General features: G+C 40.0%; 1 protein-coding gene across 2 annotated transcripts in view; it reads right to left on the reverse strand.

Moving 5' to 3' along the window:
• The window catches only part of XRN2 (5'-3' exoribonuclease 2), an 87,247-nt gene that overhangs the window by 39,080 nt on the left and 23,248 nt on the right, over nucleotides 1-24,919 (reverse strand). For both annotated transcript variants that reach the window (XM_047771588.1, XM_047771590.1), the window contains exons 7-20: nucleotides 23,876-23,948; nucleotides 23,688-23,738; nucleotides 22,856-23,013; nucleotides 21,789-21,863; nucleotides 21,570-21,703; nucleotides 21,406-21,463; nucleotides 21,215-21,322; nucleotides 17,232-17,276; nucleotides 15,575-15,706; nucleotides 9,689-9,807; nucleotides 6,023-6,158; nucleotides 4,671-4,778; nucleotides 4,489-4,578; nucleotides 3,772-3,844 (exon numbers count right to left, since the gene is read on the reverse strand). In XM_047771588.1, the coding sequence (XP_047627544.1) occupies nucleotides 3,772-3,844; nucleotides 4,489-4,578; nucleotides 4,671-4,778; nucleotides 6,023-6,158; nucleotides 9,689-9,807; nucleotides 15,575-15,706; nucleotides 17,232-17,276; nucleotides 21,215-21,322; nucleotides 21,406-21,463; nucleotides 21,570-21,703; nucleotides 21,789-21,863; nucleotides 22,856-23,013; nucleotides 23,688-23,738; nucleotides 23,876-23,948 (1,360 nt within the window). The remainder of the gene's footprint in view (nucleotides 1-3,771; nucleotides 3,845-4,488; nucleotides 4,579-4,670; nucleotides 4,779-6,022; nucleotides 6,159-9,688; nucleotides 9,808-15,574; nucleotides 15,707-17,231; nucleotides 17,277-21,214; nucleotides 21,323-21,405; nucleotides 21,464-21,569; nucleotides 21,704-21,788; nucleotides 21,864-22,855; nucleotides 23,014-23,687; nucleotides 23,739-23,875; nucleotides 23,949-24,919) is intronic.

The following is a 24,919-nucleotide window of genomic DNA, read 5'->3' on the forward strand; positions in this document are numbered from 1 at the left end:
AGGTTGCAGACGCGGCTCGGATCCCGCGTTGCTGTGGCTCTGGAGTAGGCCGGTGGCTACAGCTCCGATTCGACCCCTAGCCTGGGAACCTCCATATGCCTCAGGAGCGGCCCAAGAAATAGCAACAACAACAACAACAGACAAAAGACAAAAAGACAAAAAAACAAACAAACAAACAAAAAAACACTGCTGTATTTGATTATTCCTCACCTTAAAATAAAAGGTTTCCAAAGTTGTCATTAATTATTTAGCTGCCATATATATATATATATATATATATACACACACACACACACACACACATACATACATACATATACATAATTTTTTTTTTTGCTTTTTAGGGCCACACCTGTGGCATATGGAGGTTCTCAGGCTAGGCAGGGGTCCAACTGGAGCTACAGCTGCCAGCCTATACCACATCCACAGCAACATGAGGACTCATGACACAGCCACAGCAACATCAGATCCAAGCCGCATCTGCAACCTACACCACACACAGCTCACGGCAATGCCAGATCCTTAACCCAGCCAGTGAGGCCAGGGATCGAACCTGCAACCTCATGGTTCCCAGACGGATTTGTTTCCGCTGCGCCATGACAGGAACTCCCCATATTTTCAAAGTTGGGAAATTTGTTCAATTGTACTCAGGAGAATATACATTATCATCATCATTATTATTATTATTATTATTTGGTCTTTTTTGCCATTTCTGGGCCACTCCCACGGCATATGGAGGTTCCCAGGCTAGGGGTCTAATCGGAGCTGTACCTGCCAGCCTACGCCAGAGCCACAGCAATGCTGGATCCGAGCCTCGTCTGCAGCCTACACCACAGCTCACGGCAACGCCGGATCGTTAATCCACTGAGCAAGGGCAGGGATCGAACCCACAACCTCATGGGTCCTAGTCGGATTCGTTAACCACTGCGCCACGACGGGAACTCTGAATATACATTATTTATATACATATACATGTTAAAAAGAAACTAAGTTCTAGTATGAATTTTATAGCACCTAAAAAATTGGGTAAACATGATGGAAAAAAACCTAGAGAGTTGTTCAAATGTAGTCATACATCATGAAAAAATATAACATTTTCTAGCTTTTGTCTTCTACCTACTAGATTTAGGATCTAAGCAAACTGTCAGAAATACTTTCCCACAGTGTCAACTCCAGAAGCTAACTCTAAACAATAAGCAACTTGCAGTGCTAAGAAAGCAATATGGTTGATCAAACCAGCCCCACTGGCCAGGGTTGGAAGGAATGCCTGCACCCAGATGTGCTGATGGTAAAGCCTGAGAATGAGCTACTTTTTCCTGAGCACATATTTCCTACGTTACCTGCATTGGCTCTTTTAATTCTCTCAACAACCCAGAGGCAGCCCAAATGGTGGTCAGACTCTCTGTGCCCAGATCTTAGTTCTGCCGCTGTGTGATTCTGATTAAATTACTCAAATTCTCTGTTCATACGTGAAATACACAGCATTCATAATGTCCATGCTATATTCGTCATATATATACCAAGCCAATATTATAAAAATACAACATCGCTATTACATACAATGTTGGTAAGTACACATGTTCCATAAATGTTGGAAAAGTACCCAGATATATTTTACCTTCTATCATTTTAAGATGTCCTCAACTTACACGAGAAATTAACCAAGTATTATCATTATATTCCATAAAGTCTGAAAGATAACAGTACTAAATTTTACCTCAAGAAAGGTTATGTTCTTACTAGAGAGTCTAATAAATGAAAAAGTGATTTCTTAGTTATGATACCAAAAGCAAAGGCAAAAAACAAAATAGTTTAAAAAAACTGGACTTCATTAAAATTAAAAACTTACGCATCCAAGGACACCATCGACAGAGTGAAAAGACAGCCCAGAGAATGGGAGAAAATACAAGCAAATTATATATCTGATAAGAGATTAGTGTCCAGAATACATAAAGAACTCCTAAAACACAACAAAAGCCCAGTCAAAAATGGGCAGGAAGTTCCCCTGAGGCACAGGCGATTAAGGATCCAGCAATGCTGCAGCTGTGGCACAGGCTGCAACTGCAGCATGGGTTCAACCCCTTCCCCAGGGACTTCCACATGCCATGAGTGCAGCCAAAAAAAAAAAAGAGAGAGAGCAAAGGCCTTGATCAGATACATTTCCAAAAAAGATACAGAAATAGCTACTAACCACATGAAAAAACTGATCAACATCACTAATCGGTAAGGAAATGAAAATCAAAACCACAGTAAGATACCACTTCATAGCCATCAGAATGACTATTACCAAAAAAAAGAAACAATAAGTGTTGGTGAGGTTGTGGAGAAACTGCTACTGAGGTATATACTGCCTTACTTTTCCTTTTATACTACAGTATAGCAAGTTTTCTACATGCTTATATACATTTACTTATCCATTTAATGAACACAAATAAACTTACTTATATTTTAATTTACTACCTCCTATTCTCCTATGTCTCCTCTCCCTTTACGTTAATCCTCCACAAACCATCTTCAAAAACAACCTAATTCCCCAACGCATTTATCCAGAACAAAACAGGACCAGAGCACATTTACAAGGCCCCAACCAATGGCATTTCTCATTATCATTCCATCAAAGTAAGATGAAATTCTTATTACTACATAAATCAAGTCTACCCTAAAAATCTCATAATTATTACAATTAGTAAATTATTATTATTAAATTGATACTATTCCTCTTTGCTCCATAATTCTGAGTCATTTTACTGGTCTCTGCACCCCGGGGAACAATCAAGGAAAAAAAAAGTGAAAACATGGTATTACCAAATACGCTTATCATTTGAGAAAAATATACAGTGGAAGAGGTTAAAATGCTTTGCTGAACGGGGCTTTGGTGTCAAACAATAGCTGGCTTTTTGTGAGAGAACTTACTGTGTTTTACAGTCATCACACATTTTTTGAGTGGTAAATATGACCTTGAATTTAGTACTAATTTTTATTGGCCATTCTTACAAAATGTGTGAACAGAGGAACAGATAAGTAATATATAGATAAATAAGAAATAAACTTTAGGAGTTCCTGCTGTCGCGTAGTCGGTTAAAAATCTGACTGCAGCAGCTCAGGTCACTGCAGAGGTGCAGGTTCGATCCCCAGCCTGGCACAGTGAGTTAAAGGATCTGGCATTGCCACAGCTGCAGTGTAGGTTGCAGCTGCGGCTGAGAGTCAATCCCTGGCCTGGGAACTTCCATATGCTGTGCGTGCGACCATTAAAAAAAAGAAAAGGGATGTAAAATTTAGGTAATGGTTAATGTCAAGTATTTAAATTATATTTCTAACACATTTTTCAAAAGTTTCCATGGTAAAACTGGGCTGTGATGATCACTGTACAACTATAAATGTAATAAAACTGAATTAAAAAAAGAAAAGTTTCCACGGAGTGTGAACCAATCTCCACATGGACATGTTTCTATGATCTCTCAGCAACTCCAACTCACGAGGTGTCAATGGTAAGAAGGAGCAAGTCCCAAGTGCCATTAATCAATCACAAAGGAGATCAAAGACAGAATGATTAATCTATTTCAACCCAATTTACTGTTTATTGCAATGTGACTATTAAAATCATCAGTCATTGCTAATACCAGGTTGGAAGGCAAAATATAAAATTTTTACATACAATTCTTAAAACATTTATCTTTTACAGAAATTCTTCTGTCCCACAAATCATGTTTGCTCAGTTTTACAAAAAAGAGAATATTATTTTAACAAAAAGGAATAATGTCTAAATTTTACCTTGCCATGCATACTTCTTCCCATTCAAATCAATAGCAAAATCTTCTGGGTAGAAGTCAATTATACTAGAATCCTATACCAGGGAAACAAGTAAAGATTCAAAAAGGAAAGTCATACATTTCTGTTGTAAAGAAATTGATATTACTCTTGATCACAGGCCTGATAAGAAAATGAGCTTTCATTCCTTTAACAAAGGGTGTTCTTTAAGTTGCAGGTCTAGTGAAATAAAATCAACAATTTTATTTTAAAAGAGGCGGGGGAAATCATTATTATAGAAGAACATGAAAGCAGACAGCTGTGGGCCCAAGACAGTGAAGAATTTACTGACAACTCACTCTCTAGCTGGGTCTCACTCCCCACACACAAAAGCAGCTCAGAGGGGATTACAAGTGGCCCAGTCTTCTGAGCTCTGTTAGCCACCACACAGGCTGGAACAAACAAAAATGATGCCCTACAGGTAGGCTGAGAGCAAAACAACTCTTCAAAGAACTTCTCCCAAACACAAATCGATTTTATTTACTGGGTACTGATGGCCAATGAAAGCAGAGAAATAAATAAATAAATAAAGTTGTGAAAAATATACAGAAGAACTCAAATACTTTGTTTCTACACTTCACTCTCTTACCTATGAGATGCAAAAGCAACTGTGACTAATGTTATTAGTAAAATGTACAACAAAACCCCGTTACCAACACAGTCAAAATACTAAAGACTCACAGGATCGCTCATGAGCTTCCGCCATGATGGAGGTAGAAAGTTACCACTTGCAGCTGGAAAAACTCCCATAAGTTGTTCCAGTGGTTTAAACTGCAGAAAAGAAAAAATCTTTAACATATGACACACAATTTTTATCTAAGCCCAATTCTATAGATTTTATGGCTCTAAATAGTTAAGCTTACCGGTTTTGTACCCTTCTCGAAATCAGAGGGCATATCTGCAATACCTTCGAAGTCTGAAGCGAACGGTGCATAATGGAATGGATAATACCACTTCCAGGACGCACAGCCCTAGAATCATTAAAACCAAGAATCTATGTTAATGATATACACAGAAAAAAAACAAATAAAGATTAGACCAACCCATAATATTCTAAAATACGTGACTTCTAGTGTGTATTCCATAGATTATTTCTTACATGAGTCCTAAGTTAATGATTAAATCTGAACTTTTTACTTCATACCAACGGCCCCTTGATTTAAAAAATACTGCAAAACATCTTTAATAAACAGTAGTTAATACCAATCTTTATATTCACAAACACAATTTGTTGAAGATTTTTATCCTTAAAATGTGTTTGGTGGCGTTGCTTTACAATTCTAGAGCTGCCATCGTCAAAGAAAATGAAGACCAGTTTCAGCTACACTCACTGAGCCTACAGGTAGGGAAGGGACATCACTGTGACTGAGAATAAAAAGGGCAATAGTTTCATTTTACAATTCCCTGTTACATTTTCAGTGGTAACTTTCTCTTTATTATAAAAGTATTTAAGCAAGCTTGTTTAAAACAAACAAACCAAGTTATATTCACAGAAAAAAGAAGTCCTACTGATACGCGTCTTGACTCTGTACCTGGTGAGTTAAAGTCTTGGTAGGAGTAAAACGTGAAAATAAAATATTTTATACTTGAAACTGAGCATATTAAGTTACTTTCTACTTACTAATTTCATCTATTCCCAGACGACACTAAACTTGCTTTACTCGAGCACAAAACCAGATATTAACTATCAGTGTTGCAATCCCCATATGCCTACCTAACCCCTCACCAATCTGACATCTCAATTATCAAAGGCTTTAAGTCAAATACAGATTACTCCAATTAGAAAGCACTTCACGTAATATCACTACATTATACGGAGGAGAGTGCATCATTCAGATCCCTTTCAAATTCTAATTCTAAAAAGCCTAGTATTTTCGGGCTTCCTGTTCAGTCATTTAGTTACTATTACTTGGTTATGTTTTGATTCCAATTAAAAAAACAGTAAACTTCAGTCATTTGAAAGACAAAATACCCTCAACCAGACTCCCTGATGTTGAAAGCTTTTAACACACACAAAAAAAGAGCTTTGTTTATACGTTAACACCTAAGAAGCTTTAGAAACAAGTATCATTTAAAGTAATGAAATTCTAAGTAGGAAGCCTAAAAAAATGAGTCTAGGTTTAACTTCAGAATACAGGTCAGTAATATATATTATTATAGAAATTATCTTCCTAAAATGATTAGCTAGATTTGGAGGAAACTATTCTCTTTGTACCTGGTAATAATATCGAAGAACCCAGCAGAGCCCTTCAACATAAGACTGCACAACTTTACGACGGAATTTTTCATCAGCTGCGTCAACATCAAATTTGTTCTTGTAGTAGCGTTGTTTCCAACCAGCTTCCCATAACCTGAAAACCAGGTAAAGCCAGTTTATGCTGAATTAATATACTTCTGATAACTGTGATATGTAAATGAACAGTAATACTAACAAACAGCTTCATTTAACTATTTCTAAAAAGTCCACTCACAGGATTTATTACCAATTCAATGATAAACATTAAGAACTCAAACAGGAGTTCCCGTCGTGGCGAAGTGGTTAACAAATCCGACTAGGAACCATGAGGTTTCGGGTTCGGTCCCTGCCCTTGCTCAGTGGGTTAACGATCCGGCATTGCCCTGAGCTGTGGTGTAGGCTGCAGACGCGGCTCGGATCCAGCATTGCTGTGGCTCTGGCGTAGGCCGGTGGCTGCAGCTCCGATTAGACCCCTAGCCTGGGAACCTCCATATGCCACGGGAGCGGCCCAAGAAACAGCAAAAAAAGACAAAAAAAAGAACTCAAACAGTGACTCTAGTAAGATCGTTATAAAACTACATTTAAAAAAAGAATAATCACTTACTAGATAAAGAGCACTTGTTGGCTTAAATTTTCATATTGTTTTACATACTTTCCAATTGTGGAATAATTCTAAAACTACATTTTAAAATTCAAATACTGAAGAGACATTGATGAAATTAATACAAAGAAAGTCAAATTACTTCCAAAAAAACCCAAAAAGACCGCAACGACTTACATGGGTCATTCTTTTCAAGGTAAAAAGCGGTTTATAAAATAATAATCTAGGCCCCAGGCAGTAGTTATGCATATACCTAACCCACTCTCCCCACCTGTGGGCCCCTCTGAGCTCAGAGCCGATGGCTGAAGGGAAGAATACATGCGTTTTGTATGTTCTGACAAAACTTAGAAACAGGTCAACCATTCACTAAATTATCATTAATCGCTAGAGACACAATGTGAAGAACCACATTTTCACCCAGAGCATATATTTTTCTAATTACTCATTTCTCAAACTCTAGGAAATTAAAACATTTTCTTGAAGGAACACAAAGAATACTCCCCCCAATCCCAAATCAGGACAGATCAGGAATATCAAGCTGACTCTACATTAATGTGATTGTCCACCACATGCCAGATCTGACAAATGAACTGCAGTCATGTTTCAGAATTCAGGTATGCCCAGAGTTCCCTTCCTGGAGCAGTGGAAATGAATCTGACTAGGAACCTATTGAACCTGAGGCTGCAGGTTCAATCTCTGGCCTCGCCCAGTGGGTTAAGGATCCAGCGTCGCCATGAGCTGTGGTGCAGATTGCAGATGCGGCTCAGATCCTGCATTGCTGTGGCTGTGGCGTAGGCTGGCGGCTACAGCTCCGATTCCACGCCTAGCCTGGGAACCCTCGTATGCCTCAGATGCGGCCCTAAAAAACCAAACAAACAAAAAACCAAAAAACAATACAGGTATGCCCTTCTTTTCACAAGTTTGCTTTATACCACTTTGCTTTTACAAAAGACCTAACATTAATACATGTTCTCCCTAATCAAAAGAAATCCAATGAGGATCTTCCCTTTAAAAAAACAAAAACAAAAAAGGGCAACAACAAGTGGAAATCATGTTCACCACGCACTCCAGGAGCAGTAGAGTCCTCTCCAGCTCCTTCCCCAGGAACCCACACAGAGCATCCAGCCCTCAGAGCTCTAAGTTGTGTCTGTGGGCTTCTGGGCTTTATCTCCATTTGTTTTGTGAGTCTGTCAGCAAGATGTGTCCTAAGGTAATTGCTTCTTCACTCTATGCCATTTTGGCTACGAAAGGTTTCATAGGCATCCTCCACTTTCAGATAGTGGGGGAGACCTGTACAACCATATCAATTTTCATTTCCCCTCCAAAACACAAAGCATTCACAGAATACCAATCAGGAGAAATATCCTCTATCCATAATGAGGATTATTACCATTTTACAGAAAATATTAGGAGAATAAATACTAAGACTCTCAAGCTTTTTTTTTTTTTTGTCTTTTTAGGGCTGCACCTACGGCACATGGAGGTTCCCAAGCTAGGGGTCTAATCGGAGCTGTGGCCGCCAGCCTACGCCAGAGCCACAGCAACGTGGGATCCAAGCCACCTCTGCAACCTATACCACAGCTCACAGCAACACCGGATCCTTAACCCACTGGCAAGGCCAGGGATCAAACCCACAACCTCATGGTTCCTAGTCGGTTCTGCTAACCACTGAGCAACAACGACAGGAACTCCTCAAGCATTTCTTTTTTTTTTTTGTCTTTTTGCTATTTCTTTGGGCCGCTCCCGCAGCATATGGAGGTTCCCAGGCTAGGGGTCTAATCGGAGCTGCAGCCACCGGCCTACGCCAGAGCCACAGCAACGTGGGATCCGAGCCGTGTCTGCTATCTACACCACAGCTCAGGGCAATGCCGGATCGTTAACCCACTGAGCAAGGGCAGGGACCGAACCCGCAACCTCATGGTTCCTAGTCGGATTTGTTAACCACTGCGCCACGACAGGAACTCCAGGCATTTCTTGATAGAAGCATTTCTACTTTGACTATCCTTAGCACTAGGTTTAAACAAGTACTAAATAAATCAAGTTCACTATTAAGCTAGTACTAATCATGGCAGCCTCATAGCAAAACAAAAAAAAACACTCTAAGAGGAAAATCCCTTGTCACAGAAGCAGAGGATAACAACTCAGGTCAGGTAAATGTTCCATGACAAGTCACCACAGATCTCAGAATCTGACATCAAAGGATATCTGGGAAATGCAGAACCATACATGACGCTTGTGAGGTTCCTAATCATAAATATAAGCATACCATCTACATCTTATATAAGAAGCATTAGCTGCAGACCACTATTGTTTGTTTAACTTTTGAACTATATCATTTTGGTAAATTCTTAATGAGTTGCTTTTATTTAGACTGTTGGCCTTTTGCCCTTGGAGTCCAAGATTCAAACTTGGATTTAATTATAGGAGAGGACCGTTAATCTTATTATATAAAGATCTCCAACTTCTGGACAAATTAAAGAAACAAGTTCCCTTTTATAAATGTTAATAAGTATACAGCTAAAGGGAAACTTTTCTGTCATGAAATGTAAGTGTGCATATGTTAAGTTCGTGGTTTTTAAAAATATACATATTTATTTCTTAACCAAATGACTTACGCATATTTCATCTTGAGGAAGAAACTTTTCAACTGATTAAAGCAAAACTCTATGAAGTATCCAAGTGTAACTGAACTTTCTGGGTTAAGCAGCCTGAAAATTTAATCTCAACACAGTAACATTCTGATCACATAGGCAGAGCTAAATACCTCATGTCTAGCCGATCTAGTGCCTGGTCTCAGAGGAAAAAGTGGCTTGGAGGACGAAAACCTGCACGCATACTAATCTAGATACTTAGGTTTAACAGCTACAGCTTACACATCTCACTGGAATTTACTGACTATTCTAACCCTCCAGATTAATTACTGGTGGATAAAAAGATCACAGGCAAGCATCTGAAGGCACTGCTGCTCTAAGCTAAATAGCATTAATTAGACCGCCTCTATTTCAGCAATTTGCTAACAAAGTGCTACCAAAAAATGGCTTCACCTGACGTTATCCTCTGGCTCAGGTTCACTGTCACTGTCTTCTGCTTTTCGCTTAATTCCTCCTCTTGGAGACGGGGAGCCATCAGAAATGAAACTCGTATTAGGAGATACTGAAGGACTCTGCAAACAATGATGACATTACAGAGGAAGGACTTAATTACTCGTTTCACATAAGAAGTGACACCTAACTGCTATTACCACCATGCTTCATGGTGATCCATTTTTTTAGGCTGTTACATCAATATGGTAAATATACTTAGAAAGCACAAAGGCTGATTGTGGCCTATTACACTCCCCTCTTCCCCCCGTCTCAAAAAAGTAGTATGGTACCAAGCTTCCTATGCTTAAACTCAAAAGAATTTGAACATTCTTAGGGTAAAAACTGATTCAGAAGGGGGGAAAAAAAAAACCATTAATTTTATAGATTTAAAAAAATTATTATTTATATATTTTTTCCCTTTGGGGCTTTCCTGATCTTATGAATTCACAATCACTTTACACCAAAGAGCAAAACTGTAAAGGGGATATATATATATATATATATTATATATATATATATATTATATATATATATATTATATATATATATATATTATATATATATATATATATATATATACACACACACACATACACACACACACACACGAAATGAGTAACACATAAAATAGTGAAGCTGGTGACAATGAAGTTAAATGGTATGTGTTCAACCTAGTATAACCACTCTGGAAAGTAACAGTTTAGTAATAAGACTCTGCCAGATAACTGCTGAACTATTTTACATACGCTGTTTTTAAAATTCAATGTATAAATACAAATCTATCAGTCATCTTAGAAAAAGCACATCTAACTGGTATTTCAAAGACCTTGATACTCCACTTTAAATTCAGTATTATTCTCTTCCCTTTGTACCTAACTCAGTAAAGATAGGAGTACCCCATAGTATTTTAATATTTAACTAAAAAATTAAAATCTTCTGCAACTTTAGTTTTATGTTAAATGACCAAAAACATAAGTGGCAGGAAAAGTTTCCATAGTAAAGGTTTTGTCCTAATAGTCACAGCATATTAGATATTATGAATAAAGTAAATTTTTTAAAATTAAGAGCTCAGTATTTTGATGAGACTATAAAACCTTAGCATGAAGATAGTTTACATCATGGGCTAAGAGAGTTTGGTTTCTTTTTCAGTCTTTTTAGGGCCACACCTGTGGCATATGGATATTCCTGAAGCTGGGGGTCAAATCGGAGCTGCAGCTACAGGCCTGCACCACAGTCACAGCCACACTAAATCCAAGCCACATCCTCAATCTACGCCACAGCTTGCAGTAAAGTGGGATCCTTAACCCAATGAGCAAAGCCAGAGATGGAAACTACATCTTCATGGATACTAACTAGTCAGGTTCTTAACCCAATGAGCCACAATGGGAACTTCCTAAGAAAGTGTGTTACAACAAAGCAAAATCATGTATCAAATACAGCTTGTAACACTTTCCTTTAAAAAATGTATAGTGCCCCACTGTCTTAGGATAGAGCATGAGGGAAGATAGTATGAGAAAAAGAGTGTGTGTGTGTGTGTGTGTGTGTGTGTGTGTGTGTGTATGCTATACAGCAGATACTGACATAACACTGTAAATCAACTATAATAAAAAATTATGTGTTTTGGATAAAAATATACCATGCTCATGGATTGGAAGAGTTAATATTATCAAAATGACTATACTACCCAAGGCAATCTACAGATTAAACACAATCCCTATCAAATTACCAAGGACATTTTTCACAGAACTTGAACAAAATTTTTTAAAGTTTGTTTGGAAGTACAAAAGGCCCAGAATAGCCAAAGACATCCTGAAAAAGAAAAATGGAGCTGGAGGAATCAGGCTCCCGGACTTCAGACTATACTACAAAGCAAGAGTCGTCAAAACTGCATGGTACTGGCACAAAGACAGAAATATAGATCAGTGGATAGAAAGCCCAGAATTAAACCCATGCACTTACAGCCAACTAATCTATGACAAAGGAAGCAAGACTATACAATGAAGAAAGGACGGCTTGTTCAATAAGTGGTGCTGGGAAAACTGGACAGCCACATGGAAAAGAATGAAACTAGAATACTCCATAACACCATACACAAAAATAAACTCAAAATGGATTAAAGACCTAGATATAAGACCAGACACTATAAAACTCTTAGAGGAAAACATAGGCCAAACACTCTCTGACATAAACGACAGCAACATCTTCTCAGATCCACCTATCAGAGTATTGACAACAAAAACAAAAATAAACAAATGGGACCTAATCAAACTTCAAAGTTTCTGCACAGCAAAGGAAACCCTAAACAACCCAAAAAGACAACCCACAGAATGGGAGAAAATGTTTGCAAGTGAATTGACTGACAAGGGATTCATCTCCAAAATTTATAAACAACTTCTGCAGCTCCATACCAAAAACAAAAAAAACAAAAAAGACAAAAAAAACAAAACAAACAAACAAAAAAAAAACCCATCCAAAAATGGGCAGAAGATCTAAACACACAATTCTCCAAAGAAGACATACAGGTGGCCAAGAAACACATGAAAAGATGTTCAGCGTCACTCATTATTAGAGAAACGCAAATCAAAACCACAATGAGGTACCACCTTACACCAGCCAGAATGGCCATCATCCAAAAGTCTACAAACAATAAGTGCTGGAGAGGGTGTGGAGAAAAAGGAACCCTAGTACACTGTTGGTGGGATTGTAAATTGGTGCAACCACTGTGGAAAGCAGTATGGAGATGCCTCAGAAAACTAAACATAGAACTACCATTGGATCCAGCAATACCACTCCTGGGCATCTATCCAGAGAAAACCACGACTCGCAAAGACACATGTACTCCATTGCAGTAGTTCACTGCAGCACTATTTACAATAGCCAAGACATGGAAACAACCTAAATGTCCATCGACAGAGGAGTGGATCAAGAAGAGGTGGTACATATACACAGTACTCAGCCATCAAAAAGAACGAAATACCAGCATTTTTTGCAACATGGATGGACCTAGAAACTCTCATGCTAAGTGAAGTCAGCCATACAATGAGACACCAACATCAAATGCTTTCACTGACATGTGGAATCTGAAAAAAGGACAGACGGAACTTCTTTGCAGAACAGATGCTGACTCACAGACATTGAAAAACTTATGGTCTCCAGAGGAGACAGTTTGGGGGGTGGGGGGCTGTGCTTGGGCTGTGGGATGGAAATCCTGTGAAATCAGATTGTTATGATCATTATACAACTACAGATGTGATAAATTCATTTGAGTAATAAAAAAAATGAAGAAAAAATAAAATAAAATAAAATGAAAAAATGTGTCAATTTCACTCATGATACTGTATGGCCAATACTGTCCAACCCCACCCCCCCAACACGGCCAATACTGTAAAAAAAACAAAACCAAACAGGTACTGCTGTACTTGGAAAATGACATGGACACTGGTTTGGGTTTGAAACACCAAGTTCAGCCTTTCCCAGCTGAACAGCCTTGGCAATTCACGTAACTGTGAGCCTCAACCTGAAACAAGGATACAAGATGCTCCCTCTTCACAGTGAGGCAAGGATTCAATGAAACAATACATGTGAAAGATCAGTAGCACACCTGATGCACTATGTCGTCATTATTTTTAAACCCCACACTAATTCATTTGGATTAGATTATAAAAGGAAATTGTATAAAAAATAAACTTCCTCAAATTGACAAAATACAAATTTTATCTTTGGATAACAAAAATAATATATCTTCAAGGAGGAAAAAAAAAACAAGGGCAGGGGTTTGCTCTTTAATACTAGGCCTCCACTGCTCTTTTCTCCTCTCTCTCTACCAAAAAAAGTATTCTTTCCTAAACATACCAGATTCATACCAACTCATTAAAAACTTTTTTTTAAAAAAAGCTGGTTTGCAATCAGATTCTGTTAAATTGAGACTGGCTGCAGATGTAATGAAGCCGTACTTCAGAATGCAAAATTTAAGAACACATATTGATGAAGAAAGAGAAGCCATCTGATAAAACACTGATAATATTGACCATCAGTAGACACTAGCCAAGTGCTACAGACTAACATGCCCAAACAGCTAACACAAACAGAAGTACATTAAAAGCAAAAATCCATAACTTTAAAGGCCATCTTTAGAAGTTTCCATGTGGCACAGTGGGTTAAGGATCTAGTGTTGCCACAGCTCTGGCGCAGGTCGCAGATGCAGCCTGGATTTGATCCCTGGCCCAGGAATTTCCACAGGCTGTAGGTGTAGCCGAAAAAGGAAAAAAGGGGGGAAGGAATCTTCAAATGAACTGGTAATAAAACTATGATTTCCTTAAATTCAGAACACTCTAAATGAAAATCCTTCTATGCAAAGACTCCAACAGAGATAACTTGTGTCAAGAGGAATTAAGACAGGATTAAATAAGCAACAGAAACACCAGCCTCCCCACTCTTACTCTTGTAATGGCAGACATTACTAATCAACAGTGGGCCTAGTTCTAAGGAGCCTGAATATAATACTGGAATCCTTCTCAGGGCAATCACAGGCGGCAAAGTTTAAACCTTTCTTGCCTCCCTGCAGTTAATTAAAACAAAAACGCATTCTATCAGCAACATGTGCTTGCCAATGCCAGTTCCTTTCAGTTCCACTCTTTGGGGACCGCAGTCACTATGATCTCAAATGATGGACGTCAGCTTTTTCTGTTTTACCCAAGTGTCTCATTGCAATCCTTTGCCCTGACCCTCCACACCACACTCTGCTAAGGGTGTAAAGAGTAAGACAACAAAAAATCAAACAGAACAAAAACCCAACAGAAAGGCAGCCTTCTTCTCTCAAGAGATGCAAAGCCTCATTCCTCAAATTCCGAAACTAAAGTCCTAAAACTTCTAGTTGTGAATTTGTGGGGATGTAAATTCAACAAGCCTCCTGAGATGGCAAAAATTCCATATACAGGAGTGCCCTACAACAAGGGACTGAGCCATCAACAGGATAACTAATAAAATAATGAAACAAATATCCAAACTTCCACACTTCCTTGGATATATTATAGTAAAAGTTTACATAGTATCTTTTATCCTTCTTCAAAACTCTCTCTCATGCCTACTGTTCTGAAATAAGCCATAGCTCTGGCTATCTGCTGTCTGTGTACACCAGTTCATGCTCCGTCCCCTCACTGCTGCTTGCTGTCCTGCCATGTGCCCTGAGCTCCTGGTCCTTTGTCAGTACAACAGGAAGCTAATGGACTGCATACAGCCTTGCTGGCTGAGATGATCTGCTTCTGCAGAGTGGATTACAAAGTTCAAACCAGGAGGGACACCGCAAGGCAAATCCATACAGTTTCTGAGTTTATAAATAGGGAGCAAGCAGAACTTGGGTAGTGAGAGCTACCTTAAAATACATACTCAGACCTATTTCATGACTGACTTGGAGAGTGAGAGTTAAGGCAGGAAGGAATACTTGTATTTAACAGACTGAGGAATACTATTCTGCAAAATGCCCATAACTGATCCCCAGAAGGAAAGGAGACACAAGGCAGCAAAGCCCAGCCTCTTCTCTTGCTGCAGGTATGAGATGTCTCAATGCCCCCTCATGCTCCTCCAGCACTTTCATACCTTTTGGGGAGGGGCAGGGGGCACTGCAGCCACTCAGCCATCTATACTTGCATGTACTTTCTTTCCTGTCACATAATTTAGATATGTTTGTATTGATAAAGATGGTTGAACAGAATTACATATATCTCAAGGCAAAAGGAATTGAGAAAAATCCTAAAACAACTCCGGGCTAAATGATCAAATTCACATACAATTGCAAGGGGCAACTGAGAGTTGCCACTCCTCAATGCTACATAAAAGTAAGCCACTTACAGAGTTATTCTGCATCCTCATTTCATAGGCTGCTTGTCTCGGATTACTGGCTACTTGAGATCCTGGTGAATTTCTTGAGCCCAGGGCGTGAGGAGTTAATATTCCACCAGGAGAGAAAGACGGTTGATCTCTCTAACATACATGAAAATAAATGAATGCAGAAATTAAAATTAAATCATAACACAGTAAGATGACAGGAAGAAGAAAGGGCAATGGAAAGAGTTCCCACTGAAAGCACTTAAAAGACAAAATGGATATATGATAAAAGTACTGTGTTGTCTACACCTTGATAAGGTAGTAACGAAACCTTGTAAACAACAGTCTGCAACAGTAACTCTGCTCTCAAAGCGCATATAATATACATATAAGGTGCTGGTAGATACACTGGGTGTTTGAGAATCCAGTACTTTCACTTCCACTCTGTGGAACAATTCTAGTCTCATTAGGCTGTTCCACTCCATCTACCTATAGCTTCTGAACACACGGAGACATAATTTCAGGCAAATAAAAATAACACAAAATAAATCATAACATAACACTTACCTTAATGGTAAAAAAAATACTTCAAGAGTTTTATTTCTACTTAGGAAATACAATTTTATTTACCTTTCATCTTCCCGGAATTTAACTCTTTGGTAACAATTAATTAAAGCTATTATAGCTAAAATATGTGACAGCTGTAGTTGATTGATAAAGCACTTTTAAAATAGATATTGACGGAAAGAAAATAATAATATATGGTACAAACTATTATGCATAAAATGAAGAAGCTACAAGGATATATCGTACAACACAGGGAATACAGCCAATATTCTGTAGTAACTGTAAATGGAATATAACCTTTAAAAATTGTGTATCACTGTATTATATGCCTGTAACATATACTACTGTACATCAACCACACCTCGATTTTAAAAGTTAACTTAAGAAAAGAAAAAGAAAATAATATATAAAGCAGAAACCAAATATGCTGCTCCCAATCCAAGTGGTTTGAAACCTACCTACAATAATAAATAACTCTACTTTTCTCCCTTCTAGGTTCCTGAAATTTCTCACACCCAATAAAATATAATAATGATGAAAGGCAGTCCCCCAACTCTGTGAGTGTAAAACTGAGGAAGGAAGACAAGAACCACCAGAGGTACTGGACAGGACTGTGCGACCTGGACCAAGGGCAGAAGCAGTAAGGGAGGCGAGGCTTGGGGTCAGGAGGGGACCGCAGGGGAAGTGCTGGCGGCTAGAGCTCCACCAGACCAGTGTGCTCTGCAGGCCAGACTAAGAGATTTGGACTCTGAAGGGACTAAGGTCTCACTGGTGACTTCGAGCAGAAAAACCACAAAGCTCCAAACCTCCTGTTCTAGGAAGACAAAGACACAGAGTGTAGTGACTTGCAAGGAGATACAAAGGATTGGCAGTTTTTATCTCAAAAACAGTATCTGATTATTGTAAACAACACAAATTGCTAAATGCCCCCTTGGCCCATCCTGCCCATCAAGTGCTTCCCTGCAGACTCCAGAGAGAGAGGGAGCTCAGAGAGGGTACCACGTCCCTAAGCAACTCCTATTGGGTAAGGAATAAAAAGCTACTGGACTGACCATCTCTTCTCAAATCGTAAACTTATACTATTACCAGACTGAGGGAATTAGTTAAAACTTACCTTCATTCTCTTTCTTTTTTCTTTCTGTCGTCTTCTAAAACTGTCCTAAAAGTATAAAATCCACATATTCTGTCAAATAATTACACAAAAATGTAAGAGTTAAACATTACCAGGAATGATTCAGGAGACAATTAAAGTTTTAAAGGAAGACCCCAAAAACCTAGGGACATAATTAAACTAAGCAATGGACTGTACGTTCATAACTGTAAATGGATGAAGAGCGCTCTAAATTGGGTTTAGATACAATTTATACTGTTCCTCTTAATTTTTTTTCAGATAGTCTTTAATATCATTTCAGGAAAGAATGCAAGACTCATGACAAAGACCTTTGGTGTTACCCTGGAATGAACAGGCTGCCGATATGAAGAAGATACAAATAAGTGAGAAAACAATTCTTCAAGTTGTAGCTGAATATAGCTATTAAGATGATAATTTTTAAAAATCAACAAGACAATTTAACAATGAGCCTCTATTGGGCTCATTGTTCCTAACCCTGTAACGTGTGGCACAAGTGGGAAAAGAGAGCAGTGGGGCTCTAAGTAAACACTCCCCACCCAGATTCCAGCAAGTTGACCTAATGAAAGAAAGGAAGAAAATTCAGACATCTGTACTGCTTATCCTGGACCAGTTTAATTCACAGGAAAAGGTCCAGTCTACAATGATCTTCCCCTCCGGTATTTTCAAAATGTAGCCATGGTTTCAAGTAGACAGGATTTAGGTTGCTCTTGCTCCCCACTGACTGGGCCATTCAGAGGCCTCCTCTCCCCAGAAAGCACCGCTCCCAGCCCGAGTTCCTGCGAGTATCACAGCTGAGGCAGCAGCAGGGCCCGCAGGGCTGCACTGATGAAGCATGAGCTGCTGCACCTCCATCATTCCAAGCCAGTGCTGCCCCTGCAATATGATACTGAGCTCAGTCTCGGGCATGTGCCTTCTGGAGGAGCGATGAATGCTGGATACAACGGGATCCTATGGCGTGAACACCACCAACTTCTCTAATCAAGCTCTTGCCCCCATCGTAATGAAACGTCTCTAATCTGACCATGACTCCTCCTTGCTCTCTGCCCTGGCTGCCAGGACACTACACTCACCTGGCTTGCTTTCTTGCTCTCTCACGCGCTTTCACTCTCTCTCTCTCTCTCTCTCTCTCCTTGTGGGCCTTTGTTCCAACCCCCACCCTCTCAAGGCTGGTGTTCCTCTGGGCCCAGTACTTGGACTGCTCCACTTCTGTGTTCTCACGGAAGTAATCACTTGTCTCATGGCTTTAAGACCGTCTATACGCTGATGACTCCCTGACCAGGACCTCTCCCCACTCTACTTCCCCACCGGGTGTCTTAAACCAGCATGTCCACAACAGAATCCCCACCCCCAGCTCTGCGCCTCCCAGTCTTCTCAGCACAGCTGCTCAGACCAGACATCTCTCAGAAACTTCGAGCCACACCTGGTACCTTCCTTCTCTCACAGCTTGGACTGCATCTCTTAGCCAAGCCCATGGCTTCTAGCTTCCAAACATGTTCAGAATCCAGCTTCCTATCACCCTCTCCGTGCCGCCACGGACTCCCTTAGATTACCCCAAACAAGCCTCTTAACTGGGCACACTGCTCCTGCCCATGCCTCCACACAGCAGCCAGAATGACCCTTTCAGAATATGTATCAGATCCTTGTCACTTTTATGCTTAAATGATACAGACTCAAAGCTGAAGCTCTGTAATGACCTAGAGCGTTCCACCAGATCCAACACCTTGCACCCTCACACCCTCCCAGTCTTTACTCCAAACCTTTTCTAGGGCTGCAACCTCCCCATCGCTGCCATCTGAGACACTTCCCCACCTGCTTACATTTCCTCCTCAGTCCTTATCACTAACACACGACACAGCTTACTCCATTTATTGTCCATTTCCCCCGGAAGAATATCAGCTCCATGAGGTCAGAATTTTTGTTTTTTTCTGTTTTGTTTTTTGTTGTATCAGTAACACTCAGAATACTATATAGCACGTGGTAAACACTTAATAAATATTTGCTGAATAAATGAACATTTGCAAGATGAAAGGTGAATATCAAAGCTCGTAAAGTAAAAAGCATGCATTTCTGATCTGTTCAATTTTAATAACAAACACTGATGTATTCCTGTTCTACTATCTACTTTGCTATTTCTAAGGGAGAACCCCTGGACAGGCCTTACTGGCTTTAACCTTTGTTTGTGCAATATATGCCTTTGGAAATCTGTCAAAAGCCGCAGACACACTTCCCAGGCAAAGACATACTCCCAGATACTTTTACATTGAATTTCTGAGGGTTCATATATTTCCCCAACGCCCAACCATGTGACAGACATCATATGACATCGGGGACACCAAAAAAGATCCAAAGCTGTAAAAGGCCCTCCTCTCTGCCAGGCCAGTAGGAAACCACATTTACTTAAATCTGAAGCACCCAGGCATCTATCACATGTCACACATCCACTCAAATGCCAAACACCATCAACATTTAACAGTACAGAATCTGCTAAAGCCACATAAAACGACTTTTCTAACATGATGTCTTTATACCAAGTAGTGCACAGTACGTGTGGTTTTGTCTTTAAGCATAAATGGCAGGAGGTGAAGTAGAACCACTGTAATTGTTGAGGACTTAAGTTAGACATTTGATATCCCAAAGTTAGTTCTGTTATTTGAATTTCACCTGTAAAGATTACCAAGTACCAATAACTCTGAAAGCATGCTTACAGTCCATAAACAGTACCCAAAGTTCTAAAGAAGAGGTCCCTAGCAGCAGTAAACAAAGCTGAAGAAAACATAAAACCTTGTCAGATGCAATGACATGATTTAATCTGCTAGGAGATCTAAAGCAACAGAGCAACAAATGTCATGCTGCCATTTGCTCGCAACAGATGAGTTTAGAATGTCAGTTTTTGAAAGGATTTCCTCCTCTTTCCCTCTGCTCATGGGACTCACTACTTTCCTCCCTTGCTCCTCCCCTCCACCCTCCCCGCTCCCCAGGGCTGCTGAACCAAGCTGAGGACTCAGGGCCTGTCCCTCCCACTATGACACCTTGGGCAGCACCAAGGGCTTCTCCTCTCTTGAGGGACCTCTTCCCAACTCTCTAGAACTGGCTCCTCCTTCTCCTAAAACACCCACACAGCTCTAGGCTCCTGATGGAGGCATTTCCACTCTCTAAGAGTTCTCAGGAATTTCAAGTTCACACTCACAATGGCACGAGCTATCTCCCATCTGCTAACAGTCCTCAAATCTCGTCCCACATACACCCATCCAACTGGTCCCTGGACTTTTCTCCTCTCAGGTGCCTTTGGCCCTTCATAGTCAGTATCTGCAGAATCAAACTCATCTCAACCTCATCCCACCCTGTCCTGCTCTAACCCCGGGGCTCTCAACTTCAGTGACCGGCACCAGCAAATTCCCAACTGCCCCAGTCAGAAACTTGGACTTTCCACCGTGGCACTCACTCACCCTACCACGTGTGGCCGATTCCCAAGCACGTGCTGACTTAATTTCCTTCTTTTACATCCACCTTTCTTACTCAAAGCTGCAACCCACTGCCTTGTCTGATGCAATCTAACCCAGACCCCCACACTCTGCCATCAGAGGACAGAGTTCCTAGACCCAGAACATAAATGATGTCTATAAAACACAGCAGCCACTAGTTCAAGTCCAGCATTCTTCTAGCCTTGGAACCCTCATTTCATGTCCTACTGATTAGACAGGTGTTTGGATTCATATCTTAATTAAGATTAAGAAGAGAGAAAAAACTACATTGCAGCTCACACAGTATGCAATACACAGTTCCACACAGCAAGCATCACGGCTTGTAAAAAATCATCAAGGCACTGACTTCTTAGGATTATGTTGACGATTGATACACTATAATGATTTAACAGCGCACTCAAAGAGGTTAAAAGGATAATCACAGGATCATCATAGCCTATTAGAGACAGGAGCAATTTAGCTACTGCAATAGAAACACTTTACCTCATCATCCTTTCTCTTTTTAAAAATGCTATCCTCAACTTCACCAACTGCTAACATGATCATCTGTACTCTCTGCAGATTGACATAACCACTTTCTGTAAGGTAACCCTGTAAGTGATAAAATACATGTGAAATGATCTTCTCACAAAAGCAAATACTTCTGTTTTGAAATGATTCAAGAGTGAACTTACCCCAGTTTTGTGTACCACATTTTTGTATATGTTAACCAAACGGTCAATTGCACCTTCCCTGCCACCAGGAAACAAACATCACGCGTTAGGACCAGAGTGTGCACTGCAAAGGCAAGAAGGCTAGACAGCGGTGTGGAGACAGACACACACACACACACACGTACCTAATCTCTAAGGATGGCAGGTGAGGAAGGAAGTCATTTCCCACAAAGAAGCACATGAAGACCCAGTCGTCAATGCTCCTCTCCACATCAAACGTGAATGGCAGGCTGGCCATGGTGAGCTCTCTTTCCAAATACTGCAACCAAAAAGGAACACCACCATTAAAGCCACCAAAAGGCACCCGGCTTCAGCGCACTGACGCCAAGGGCCATGCTACCTACCTCACGAAGAACACTGAGACGTAGGAAGATGAACTCTCCCTCTGCACTGGGAAGGCTGTCTGCCAGCTCGTCGTGCTGCGAGAGAGGGAGAGAGGGCTCAACACGTCTCCTCTGAACCCTGGAATTTTCTCCAACCAGACAAATGTTACAGCTTTTTCTAAAGCAAGATTCATTTTAACATCACCAGTATTAAAAGAAGACCCCATCAAACCATTTTAAAACTAAAAACTACCCGTAATTTCAATCACACCTAGACCAGGGATTGGTGAACGTCCTTTGCAAAGGACCAGCCACTAAATATTTCAGCTCTGGGGGAGACACAGACGGTCTCTGTTACATATTCTTTAATGTTTTATTTTCTTGTGATAATCCTTTAAAAACAGAGAACCTTCTTAGTTCACAGGCCAAATCTGGGGGCCGTGCTATGCCGACTGCTGGCCTTCACCCACCCAACACTAACACTCTGATGCATGTGCCTCACCCTTCTCTGTGAGTATGTATACGCCTTACCTGCTTTTTTCACTCAATGTGTCCTTGAAAGAGCTACCATATTCTTCAAATAGAAACCCCTTTAAAGGAGAATGGATATAATCAAGTGAACCCAAAATATGTAGAAATTAGGAGTAAGCTAAAAGTACCAAGAAGTTTAAATATTTGATCCGTAGTTCCTTCTAAGAAGAATAACCATTTGAAACAAACAACTTCCATAAAAGAACCATGTGCACTGGGCATGGTCACCTATGAGACCTCATCATCGTGTAGACTGAAGCTGTGTCAGGAAAAGTGGAGAGGAGAAAGAATGAATGCATGTGGCTGTTAACATGTTTACTTTCAAGAGCTCTGAAAGATACATCTTCAGCAGAGGTAACAGAGCAAGTAAGAGCCTAATTAACCACAGCCTTCCCTTTACACAGTTTAAAATGAGGCAACCTTAACATACTTAAGTGCCACTGAACGGTACACTTAAACATGGTCAAAATGGTATATTTTCTGCTCCATAAATTTTATCAATCAAAAATAAAATGATAAACTTTTAAACGCGGTTGCTACCATCTCAAAGTTCTTACCTTTCCCTTCTTTTCTCTTGGCAAACCTTCACAGTCCTTGACCTCATGTCCAAATTGATTACAAAGACCACAGGGTTTGGGTTTGTTTGGTTTGAATTCTTCTCTGATAATGGTAAAGTTGGGTTCGTGTGTAGCAAGGCCGAGCATAATGAGATCAGCTATCAAGCAACAACAGAACACTCAACAGTGAGCACTTCCAGAAGACCCTTACCATAGCCAAAGGCAAGACACTGTCATGATGCAACACATCAACACAGAGAAGCCAAAGTGTGCACACAGAGGCAGCAAAGCTGAAACGCCTAAAACTTCCATGGGTCTAGAATGTAATTACCACTGAGGAGTCAACACTTGGAAAGTTTTCATTTTAAAAGGTTGAAAAATAGAAAAATAGAAGTTCCCGTCATGGCTCACTGGTTAACAAACCCGACTAGTTTCCATGAGGCTGCGGGTTCAATCCCCGGCCTTGCTCTGAGGGTTAAGGATCTGGCGTTGCTGTGAGCTGTGTTGTAGGTCACGGACATGGCTCAGATCTAGAGCTGCTGTGGCTGTGGGGTAGGACGGCAGCTGCAGCTCCGATTTGACCCCTAGCCTGGGAACCTCCCTACGTCGTGGGTGCGGCCCTAAAAAGACAAAAGACAGGAAAAAAAAGATTGAAAAATAAAGGCAGATGAACACTAATCACAGATTAAACAAGTGCATACTAGTTCCCTTTCAGACATAAAATAAACAAGGTATTTTAGAATTCCCAGGCAACCACGAATAATCCATTACTACACACCAACCCATCAACCTACTTAATCTAAGAGATTCAGATCCCAAAGAAGAAACTTACCATCTGCTCCACACAAGCAATGATGAGTGTTTGGGTCATGGTTAGGCTGGGCTAAAGAGAGGGGAAACACGTATTATATTTATATATTGTATACCACAGGAACATCACATTTTACTTACTATTTTCTACACAATGGCTTGTCTTCTTTTAATAGAACATATAATCAAATATTTATAAGTGAATTTTACCTCTCTGTCTTCTAATGTAATCCATGATTTTATGTTCCCCTTCACCAGGAGCACTAGCATCAGACAAAATAACCTGTAAAAATAGTTTTTAACATTTTTAGTTCATCCCCAATTTTCTAGCACAAAAATCAACAGAATTGAGTTATCTTAAAATAAATTGGGATAATTCTATTAAGTGTTACTAATTGAAAAATTTTCTTAATATGGTGTGTATGTGTTAGACATCAAAATTATTTCATTGGTTAACTCACTACTTGCAACAGAATAAAATAAAATGTTTGGATCAAACTTAGCCATCAGAAAAACAGATCAGTTCACATGTTTCTTCTATGCTTACTGCTACTCAAGTATAGAGCACCAAACCACACAAGCCCTGAGAGTAATCAATAAAAAACCCATTAATGGAGTTCCTGTTGTGGCTCAGCAGTTAACAAACCCAACTAGCACCCACGAAGACTCAGGTTCGACCCCTGGCCTCGCTCAGTAGGTTAAGGATCCAGCCGTTGCCGTGAGCTATGGTGTAGGTTGCAGACTCGGCTTGGATCCTGCGCTGCTGTGGCTGTGGTTTAGGCCGGCAGCTACAGCTCTGACTGGACCCCTAGCCTGGGAACCTCCATATGCCATGGGTGCAGACCAAAAAAAAAAAAAAAGATGAAGTGAGACCAAAAAAAAAAAAACCCATTAAATATGATGTACCATATCTAATTAACAGGGAAACAAACCAGTGAATCTAAAATTATATAAAAGTTTGCTTGAATTTTACTTAAATCCCAGGAGACTATAGCCATTCTTTAAAGGCAGCCCCATGACTTTAATCTTGCTGTATTTTGATTTCTAATAAAAGAAATTACTTTCATATATATGTATTTTAAATCATGAGCCCCATTTTATGGCTTCACAGTGATGGTAAGAAGACAAAATTGGCACTGAGAGAAAAATTCAGCTGTCTCTAACTGGACCAAACAGGCACCCCACCTCTAAAAACCCGGAAGATTCGCTTTGCTCTAACAGCCAGCCAGCATTTTATGGGGGAGAAAAAGGACA

This window comes from Phacochoerus africanus, chromosome 3 (genome assembly GCF_016906955.1).
Source record: "Phacochoerus africanus isolate WHEZ1 chromosome 3, ROS_Pafr_v1, whole genome shotgun sequence".
Classification (NCBI taxonomy): Eukaryota; Metazoa; Chordata; class Mammalia; order Artiodactyla; family Suidae; genus Phacochoerus; species Phacochoerus africanus.